Source organism: Juglans microcarpa x Juglans regia, chromosome 1D, assembly GCF_004785595.1.
Source record: "Juglans microcarpa x Juglans regia isolate MS1-56 chromosome 1D, Jm3101_v1.0, whole genome shotgun sequence".
Lineage (NCBI taxonomy): Eukaryota > Viridiplantae > Streptophyta > Magnoliopsida > Fagales > Juglandaceae > Juglans > Juglans microcarpa x Juglans regia.
The window spans coordinates 28,730,022-28,739,873 of NC_054594.1; the positions used below are offsets into that span (position 1 = coordinate 28,730,022).

At 35.0% G+C, this 9,852-nt stretch overlaps 1 protein-coding gene across 2 annotated transcripts; it reads right to left on the reverse strand.

Moving 5' to 3' along the window:
- Positions 1-1,534: 1,534 nt before the first annotated feature.
- On the reverse strand, positions 1,535-9,031 carry LOC121253848 (inositol transporter 1). Of its 2 annotated transcripts, XM_041153777.1 has the most exons (6): positions 8,357-9,031; positions 6,303-6,373; positions 5,610-5,945; positions 3,726-3,833; positions 3,451-3,636; positions 1,535-2,442 (listed from the first exon to the last, which is right to left on the reverse strand). In XM_041153777.1, the coding sequence occupies exons 1-6, from the start codon at positions 8,496-8,498 to the stop codon at positions 1,789-1,791; spliced, it is 1,497 nt and encodes a 498-aa protein (XP_041009711.1). In that variant the 5' UTR covers positions 8,499-9,031; the 3' UTR covers positions 1,535-1,788. The 2 variants fall into 2 exon arrangements, with proteins under 2 accessions (XP_041009711.1, XP_041009719.1); XM_041153785.1 differs by lacking the exon at positions 6,303-6,373 and having other exon boundaries at positions 8,357-8,494.
- Between the last annotated feature and the right edge of the window lie 821 nt (positions 9,032-9,852).

A 9,852-nucleotide genomic window follows, 5' to 3' on the forward strand; every position in this document is an offset into this window, starting at 1 on the left:
TGACAACATTTTATAACTAATTTGGTAAAATAATTTTGGCATATTTAACCAATAGAGGAGAATATCACCACTAACGTCAATATCAAGATGGTGATACATATCAAGAGTTCTTCTACGGATCAACTCCTGTTCACAGTTGATCCATAACACACTTGAGTTGGTGTTTTAAATTGTTTATTATTTGACAAACATGCATCTAAAACATTTTAAAAGTTGCCAAGAGCCTAATGACATATAATTCAGTTCTCTAAATAGAAAATCTGGATTTGAAATTAAAACCCTCATCTCTTTGTAAAAAAAAAAAAAAATTAAAAATTAGTTACGATAATTTTCCTTTTTAAAAATGTAGCATAATCTGTTAAGAGCTTTTTCGACAACAATTTCAATTTTATGCTTTTTAAAAAAGTGGATTTTTCAGGTTTTTTTTTTTAAGTGCTCAAAGCACTTTTCTATAAATTTACCAAACATACATTTTTTTTTTCTTTAAAAGAGTTTTTAGGCTATTAAAAGCATTTTTTAAGCCTCCAAACTCGAACACAAACATTTACTTAGTGAACAGAGATATCCTTTTTTATACCCATTTTGCAACATGCAACTTAAATTATGCTTCACGTCCTATCTTAGCCATTGTAACGGCAAAGATCATTACAATTAGCTAAAACTTCATACTTTACTGTTAATTAACGATTTCGATCATTCATGGTCTAAATTGAAAAAATTATTTAAATTCGGGTGGGCAAAACTGGAATTTCCCAAAAGGATGATAATCTGTTTGGTATTACATATCTAAAATTTGAGTAAATTGAATGATAATGTTGTTATTCTTGTCTTACATCATCTATTGTGAACATACACAACTCAAACCCATATCATTGCAGATTTACCTTCCTAACAAAATTGATTAACAACCATTCTCATCTATCTAATCTAATCATTATAACTTTATCAAATTTCCACACAATAAAATAAACAATTCAACTTTTTCAAATTTCAAAACAAAAATAATATTAAAAAAATATATTTTAATAATATTTTATTTAACTTTCAATTTTCATCTCAACTCATCTCATCTGCAGAATCAAACGAGGCCGAGTCTATTAACAAGCTCAAACTTGTCAATGTTCATGTTAAAGCTCGGGTGGCCAGTCGTGTAACAAATGGAGTGGCTGATCAACCGTAAGGTGGCTAGTTGCACCCCAAATGGAGTGGGTTGCTACTGGCTGCCATGACCGAGCCACCCCTTGGAGGGAGGAAACCACCACCCTTTTTTTATCAATTTAAATTTATTCATCTGTTATTTTTATTTTTTCTTGGATTTGATTCAGTGATGAAGCTAATGTTGGTGTGAAAGACCTAATTAACAACAGTCCTAATTGAAGTTAAATTCTTATGCTCAATGGTGAAGAATTATTATCCACTAATGATATTTTGTGGTGCTACTAAGATATATTTATCATAATAGTTCCGGAAAGGTTTACAAGACAATCTAGATTCTCCAGTAACCATCTCATTGGAAACATGGTACAGTTTTAGGTAAAGACAGAGCACACAAACCCAGGGCAGTTTCATTCTGGCTAGATCTCAAAAAGAGCCGAAATGCAAGTCTGCCCAGCCAATGGTGCCCCTAGAATACATATAAGGCTAGAGGCTGCATGGAACTGGTTCCAAGTCATAAGCTCATTTTAATGTATAACCATATATGTGAATATGGTTTAACTAGTCGAGTTGTCTTTGACAGGATACAGGGTAGGACCACTTATATTAAAACAAGCAAAACGGATGCCATACCTATGATTCATTACCCTGCTCAAGAAGTCTTTCTGCATCTTGACGATCTCTGCCCCATGCCCTCTCCTTCCAGATTTTCTCCACTTCCTCAAATGTCAATCCCTGTGTTTCCGGTACATACACAATCACAAATACGAATGCAACTGCAGCTATGCCAGCAAGAATCAAGAAAGTCGCACCAGTCCCGGCAGCTTCAGCAAGTGAAAGAAAACTCTGAGCCACGATTAGATTCGAAATCCAATTCACGGTAGCTGCCATACCCCCACACATTCCACGATAGGCTTCAGGATATATCTCTGAGTTCACAGTCCAAGGCACAGGCCCCATCCCAGGTGAGAAGAAACCAATGTAGAGAGCTAACCCTAAAACTGCAATCCATCCATAGAGTGCATTTGTAGAATTTGATGATTCAGCAAAAAATGCTCCAGAAAGGATGAGAAGGGATACAAATACACCAGATAAGCTTGCGAGGGCCAACTTTGTCCGTCCAACATGGTCAATAAGGTAAATGCCTAGAATTGTCCCAGCAGCATTCATACCAGCAACAATGAGGGACAGGAGAAGAGCCAACTGATTGGATTCGAAGCCGGCCATCTGGACAATTGTTGGGCTGTAGTACATGACTGTGTTGATACCAGTAAACTGCTGAAATGCCTGGCATGCAAGTACAACTTTTTGTCACTATGGCCATAGATTTGGTACATATCGAATACAGTGAAGGGAGGTCCCATACTTTCTACATTTATAAAAGAACACAAAAGTACACATAACTAGGTCCAAATGCATTTTCATGATACGTGAAATGTGTCTACAAGTGAAAAAAAAAAAGAACAAACAAGTATCCAACAACCAGCAAAGGTTCAGTTATGTGTCTGAAGAAACCTTATCCAGCAGTTTAACCAAAAATCCATAAGCTTGGAAAACTTACACCCACTGCAAATGATGCAAATTGAAAAATAATGCCCGTTAGGCACATGCTGGTATTGTAAAGTTGTCAAGTGAGTTCTTCCATGAATTCACCAATGGTATCAAGAAAAAATAATAGGAAAGTGACAATTTTTATTTTGTGTTAATTATATTTTCATCCACGAACTACCGCCCAATCCTTAATTACACCAATAAATTTCGGCATTAATTGGCCCCATCTGTTGAAAATAGCCACAATAGATTTGTGTGTAACTTAATTGTTTACTTATCCAAAAAAAAAAAAAGATTTGTGTGTGTGAAGCTTTTTAATATTACATGAAGGTAATTTTGTCTCTTCTAATGGGATGATAGTTTGTGTGTGTGTGTGTGTGAAGCTTTTTAATAGTACTTGAAGGTAATTTTGTCTTTTTTAATGGGAGTTATGGGAGAAAATGTAATAACCCTTTTACTTTTCTTTCAACACTAAATATGCTGTTGTTAAATTCTTGAAGATGCCTCTAATTAAGAGCTTGTAGGAACTCAAAAATTTTGTTCCGTGATGTATAACAATGATTGCAAGAGACCTCTATGCAAATGGGGGAAGAAAAGCAAGCCTGCATCTTTATCACATATAATGATGACGAAAACCTGCAAGCTTGGTATTTGTAGACTGGATGTTGATGGATGTTAACCCTAACATAATGACAAAAGCATATATGGAATCACAAATATTTTCTACTAAGCTTATAGTCTTACCTGTAGTCCAGCCCCAGCCAGAAACGCAAGCCTGATTTCTTTTGTTTTAAAAACATCCAAGTATCTGACTTTACTCCGATTCTGGAGTTCTTGCTCTAATTGAGCAGTAAGGTAGTCAATTTCATCCTCTAAGCGAGCGAAGTTGTAAATTTTAGAAAGCACGTCAATAGCTTTAGATCTATCATCCTGAAGGTAAGATACAAGAAGTAAATATGATTTATCGATACAGGAAACTGAGCTTGTAAGAAACTTTGGCATGATGATCTAGTCTGTACCTTCATAAAAAGCCATCGGGGGGACTCTGGCATAAAAAGCATAAGAGAGAACTGAATGACAGCTGGGATACCTGAAACTCCAAGCATCCATCGCCATGTCCCAGGGACCTGCCCAAGCATTATTAACATGTTAGAGAGCCTGATGTAAGTAATGAAAACCTTTGCAAAAAGAAATGTGTAGGTGTCTAAAATGCTCACAAACTGAAAATCATCTCACGACCTAACCAACAATTAACTGACCCTCCCCAGGGCGCCCCCATAACATCAAAAGTTTTACAGCCAAGTTCCCCAGCTAAGTAGCAAGGAAGAAACTCTGAATTCATTTTATAATCGAAAGTATCTAAAATATATAGATTCAAGAACCACTATTATTTTACTATACTCATTGTAAGTTACTAGCAACATTTTGGGGGGGTGGGGGGGGCTTCGTAAAGGGCAATACGATGAAGCTGTCACTTCTACCTTCTACTATACTTGAGAATCTAGTAGATAACCTCAGGCAACAGGATACAAGAACAACTTCTGCCTTTTGCCTTTGTAAGACAGGAACTTAAAATTCAGAAATAGTGACGTCAACTTTTCTTTTTTCTTTCAAGAGTGAAATTTTTTCACAAACAAAATATTCAAGAAGCTTCTCCCTGATAGGTTTATTATTTATTTTTTCATTTTATATAAATGACCAATAAAAGTCTCCGAAAACATACTTCCAACTGTAATTTCTTAGTCAATTTCATTTTCTTTTCCAGAAACAGGACACATAAGAAACATATAAAAATTGAAAATTTATAAACCAGCAAACAGATGTCATAGATTATAAATGACGTGGCACAAGAATCAGGGAAGATAGTGTCAACTACTGTGGCATGCAACTTCAGTTGAAAAAAAAAAAAAAAAACAGCAACACGCACTGTAAAACAACAGCACCATGCATCATCTAAATTAAGCAGGAAAGAACAGAAGAGATTCCTTCAGTGATGTTACTCAGTACGAAATCTTAAAATAGAAAGCCCAAAATTCTATCTAGATGCTTCCCCTTCATGACTGCATATTCAGAACTTCTTCCAGCAAAGTATCTGTAATAAGCAAGAACGTAACATCCCTGCAATAAATTTGGTGTCAAAAGAAGTATAATCATCCCAGCAATTTATTACTCAAAACCCATTTGAGAATTAGTTTCAACAACAGATATTCCTCTCACTGATGGTTTCAAAGAAGAAACGCCGAACCAAGAAAAGTGGAAATTCAAAAACTCAACATCTCACGATTATAATTACTAATTCCTTGAGTACGATTTTGAGGTTCCCCAATCTCTTATTTAATCAAAAGAATCCTCACCTGCTATTTCAGATTCTATGCAAACCCGGGTGCAAATTAAATCAATTGAGAACCAAGGTCCAAGAATACCGCTACCTATACCAGTTCAAAAAAACCTAAGCATAATATCACAAGCATACAATTCAATAATAAGATCCCCCGATCAGAAAAAAAAGTACAAGAACCAATCTATCAACTTAATATGTAGTTAAATTTCATAAAACTGCAAATAAATTTGAAATCTTCTTAATGCAGGACAACATGGAATTGGTCTTGAGCTGCTTATACCCTCATACAAGTTCATTTATGTCTAATATATGAGTTGAAGTTTTACGTAAACATAAGCAGGGTTCAATGTTTTTAATTCCTCATGCATCATCAGTACTACAGCCTCTTTAGGTTCACTCAAAGAATCAAATCGTTAAGGAAAGAAATTGGCATCTCTACAAGCCTATAAAAACTAAGTATAGCATTTTGATGGTTGGTAGATATATTTCCATGGAGAAATATGCATATAATTAAATACTGCAGGATGGTTAAAATAAAATGGAAATGAAAAATAAGCCTAACCTCCGTAAAAGCAAGATTTACAAGGTAGGAAATAAATTGTCCACCAGTTATCATAAGCACATTTGTGCTCACTAGTCCTCCCCTTATTTCTGATGGTGATGCTTCTGCAATATATACAGGAGCAGTGACAGATGCTACACCAATACCCAGGCCAGCAAGAAGCCGTCCAAATATAAGAACATATGGATCTGGTGCAGCAGCCATGACAACTGATCCAAGAGCAAACACTACGTCTGCAATAAGAGTAGCCTTCTTACGTCCATAATAATCATTTATCCAACCCCCTGCTGCCGCTCCAATAATTGCACCAACCAATGCCATGCTGACAATTGTTTCCTGCCACATTAAAAAAACTGAAGATCTCAAAGAAAAAACAGTTTGCAATATCAGCCACTTGCTTTACCGTTAGGAAAAGCGAAGAAGACAGAGAGCAAGTGTCAAGCTCCCTATGTTCCAATTAAAAAGATTGGCCTCGAGCTCTATTCTCCAATCAACCAAAAAAAACATCTACAGACACAACTACGCTGCTATCACTTCCACATAGATACCAAGAGCAATCCTGGCAGGGGACTAATAAAACTTCTACACATCCTCACATTCTCGTTTCCTCCTTTTCCACACTCAACCTAATGCTACACCAAGAAATTCATATTTTCCTAACTCATATAGATCACAGCACTGCGAAGCTGGTACCTGTAAGAAACTACTCTCTTTCACCACCTCAAAATCATCTTTAATATACAGAAGAGCCCCAGATATCACACCTGCAATCAACATTCACAATAGGTAACGTTTACATGAAGATCAAAAAGCAACAAACGAAAAAGAAAATCAAAACCTGAATAACTAAAGAGAACCAAGATATACTCTAGACAATTTCAAATGAAATTCATACATTTAAAAAAAAAAAAAAAAACAAGAACGAGAACTTTAATCCTGAGAAACATCTTTGGAATTATGTGGTACATACTTCTTTGCCAACCTCACTACTATCTTTTACCCTTCATTCCTTGTGCCATAGTTTGGCAAAAAGTAGCTTTGAATGCTGATTTAAATGGGAAGGGGATTACATAGGTAAAGCATAATTTGAGGATGCCAAGCAAAGATCAATTAACAAACACCATTAGCATTGGATTATTTCCTATATGGTAACCTTGAAAGGGAATTATGATAGCCAAAGTACACTCTAATTGAAAGGTTTTCCCAATCACAGGAAAATTTCCCAATCAAGGAAAAGAGCATGCATGACAATCTCTAATGACGCTAAGGGGATATATGCATGTAATATTTTATTGAGAATTTTGGAACTACTCAGAGAGTTTTTAAAGATGGGGTTTATGGGGCTTGTAAAAGTGGTGGAACCCATTAAAAATAATTTTGGATTGAGAAAGTTTTATGGAGATGTTTTCATTGAAATTTGAAAAAGTAGTGGGACCCATTCAAAATATGAAGGGAAGAAAATTTTGTGACTCTTTTAGTTTTGTGAAATTTTTTTGGTTTTTGTTTGTTACAGAAATCGAGGTGATATGTTTTGATGATTGAGTTTGTTTTGGAATAATGATGTTTAGTTGAGCGTAGTAAACTTTTGAAAAAAATTTGATTCCCAAACATGACCTCATTCTAGTTCTAGACTAGAAAATCATACATAACAAGTTGCTTAAGGAGATAACCTAAGGTTGCATCATATGACAGATAAGAATAAGAGATTGTCATGAGAGAGATGATAAAAGTATATATCCTGAAATATTTGCCAGAGAAATGAACTCTTATAATCATAATTGGTAGTTACTTTCAGCATAACTCTGATGAAATACTCAACCTTAACCTCTAAACTTGTGAGTATCTGATATCAGTTTACCATAGAGACGGAGCCAGGTTGGGGATTCCCCCCCCCGGCCCCCCCCCCCCCCCCCCCCCCCCCCCCCCCCCCCCAAAAAAAAAAAGTTCCAAAAGGAATCTGAATAAAAATAGGAAAAAAATTCTTTGGGCCCTTCTATAAAATTTGTAAAATATCTCGACCTTTCTAAAAAATACATGCATACATTTCACGCAAAATCGTCGTCATAATATTTCGACCCCAAAGCCGGATGTCTGACTTCATCACTGGATAAGCATGAAAGCAAACATGTTAAATATATCCATCGAAAGAGAATTAAGGTATCATACATACACATGCATGTGACCATATCCATAAAAATAGATAGGATGTTACAGTGAATCATTTATTTCACTTCAAAAAATACAGCCAAGCCAAAAAATAAAATAAAATAAAGACAGGCACAATTGCAGCGACCTCCTAGTTTTACTTGACAAACAAAAAACAAATTATATGATATCTACACACCATATCTCTATAAAAATATTATATCTGTATCCCTATGATATCACTATACTCATCATGCTTTCTATCAATATGCCCTGTTGGGCTGAGGTTATACTCAGCTCATCTTGATAGTTAGAGCGGGATGCTACTATCGTCACGCCGCAAAGGGTACCAATCACTACAGAAACCCTTCTCTCCTATTTGTCCAAGAACAGTAAAATATAAACATAGGCAAGTATAATCCTTAATCACAAATTCCTCACAATTTAACATGGACCCCCATCAATGCACAGTATGATCGACGGTAGGTATACATTTTTTTTTTAAAAGAAAAAAACAAAGAAGGAAATTAATCTTTGAACAAATTTTTTTTTTTACAAAGAGACATACAGACACCATATAGTGCAATCGATGTTTCGGTCACCTGTGTCGTAGCCGAAGAGCAATCCACCTATTCCGGCGGTAACAGTCAATCCCAGCACATAGGGGTTCTTGAAATAAGACATTTTCCTCTCCGGGTACAAGTCCAAGTACCCAGAGCTCCCCGGTAAGGACTCTATCGTCATTTTCGCGAAAATCTTCCCCAAGTGCAGTCACAAATTTCACAAATTGATAAGAGTTCTGAACCGAACGGCTGAAAAACCGGACCTATGACACCTGACGAATCTCTCTTTCTCTTGCAAATTCAACAAAAACAGCAATCCAAACGACGAGAACTAGAATGATTGGTACAAGATCAACAAAATTATTGAAGGAGATGAAAGTTAGGCACTGATTCTGCAGCAGAACTTGGGGACTGGACGGAACGGCCGTGCCTCGAAATTGCAGGAAATGAGAAACTAAAAGAAACCACGAGAGGGTGAAGCCAAATATTTCTACGGGCTAGGAAGCTCGGAATCCTCCAAGTGCAAAGCTTTTGCTCTCAATATAGATGAAAAGTAATAGACAAAACTTATTCAAAGATTTTCCCAAGAAAAATGTGACAATTTTTTCCTTCGGTTTCTTTTCTCCTTCCTTTGTTTCCCTTTCACTTCCCGTGAAACTCGTGAGAAAGAGGGCAATAGGTGAAAAAGCGACCGATGACTAGGCGGCATGGAAATCTTTTAAAGATTAAAGATACATGCAGCGGTGAAATACGTAGGTATCAGTCGTTTTAAAGAACAGTAAAATTTATTATTAAAATTTTAATCTTTTTATATAAATCTTGTATATATTTATTTTTTTAAATAATTATATAATTATTACATACTCATAACTTTGATTATCATTTCTTAATTTTAAAAGAAAAAAATTGAGAATGATTTCACATTTTCTCTGCAAACACCAATTTTTAATACTTATTTTATTTTCACAATTTATCTCAATTCATTTTATCTCATTTCATTTAATTATAATAATTTTTTAAAATTTTTACATAAAATAAAATAAATAATTTAAATTATAAAATAAAAATAATATTGAAATATATATTTTAATCTCAATTAAACTTATTTTATTTTATCTTATCTCTAAAAATAAATAAATTTTAAATAAATATAAAATGTGAGAAAGTTTATATGAATTTTTTAAAAATATTATTATTTCTAAATGTTGCCATAAATGATTGATAAAAGATAAGTGAAATTTTATTTTTTAATTAAAAAGATAACAAAATAAAAGTTATTATATTTATTGGTTAGATTCTAAACGAAATCTGGGGAAAATAGTAACAGTTAATACCTATTTTGTTCTAGGTAATGTGGACAACGTGGCAACTAAGGATAAGGCAGCTCTGACATCGCTGTCATGGAAGAGTTTTTTTATTGTTACGAGGGGGGGATCGAGTTTGTGGTGACGCTGTCCGACAGATCATGGGAAATGTGCGGCTCCTGGCTTGCCGCGTGTTTTCTAGCCGTGTCGAAAAGAGGACAGACAGTTATT

Coding starts and splice junctions, on each gene's coding strand:
- LOC121253848 (XM_041153777.1), bottom strand. CDS start 8,498: ATGACGATAGAGTCCTTACCGGGGAGCTCTGGGTACTTGGACTTGTAC. Junction 3,834..5,609: donor TAAATCTTGCTTTTACGGAG/GTTAGGCTTATT, acceptor ATGCTTGGGCAG/GTCCCTGGGACATGGCGATG. Junction 2,443..3,450: donor TGGCTGGGGCTGGACTACAG/GTAAGACTATAA, acceptor CTTGCATGCCAG/GCATTTCAGCAGTTTACTGG.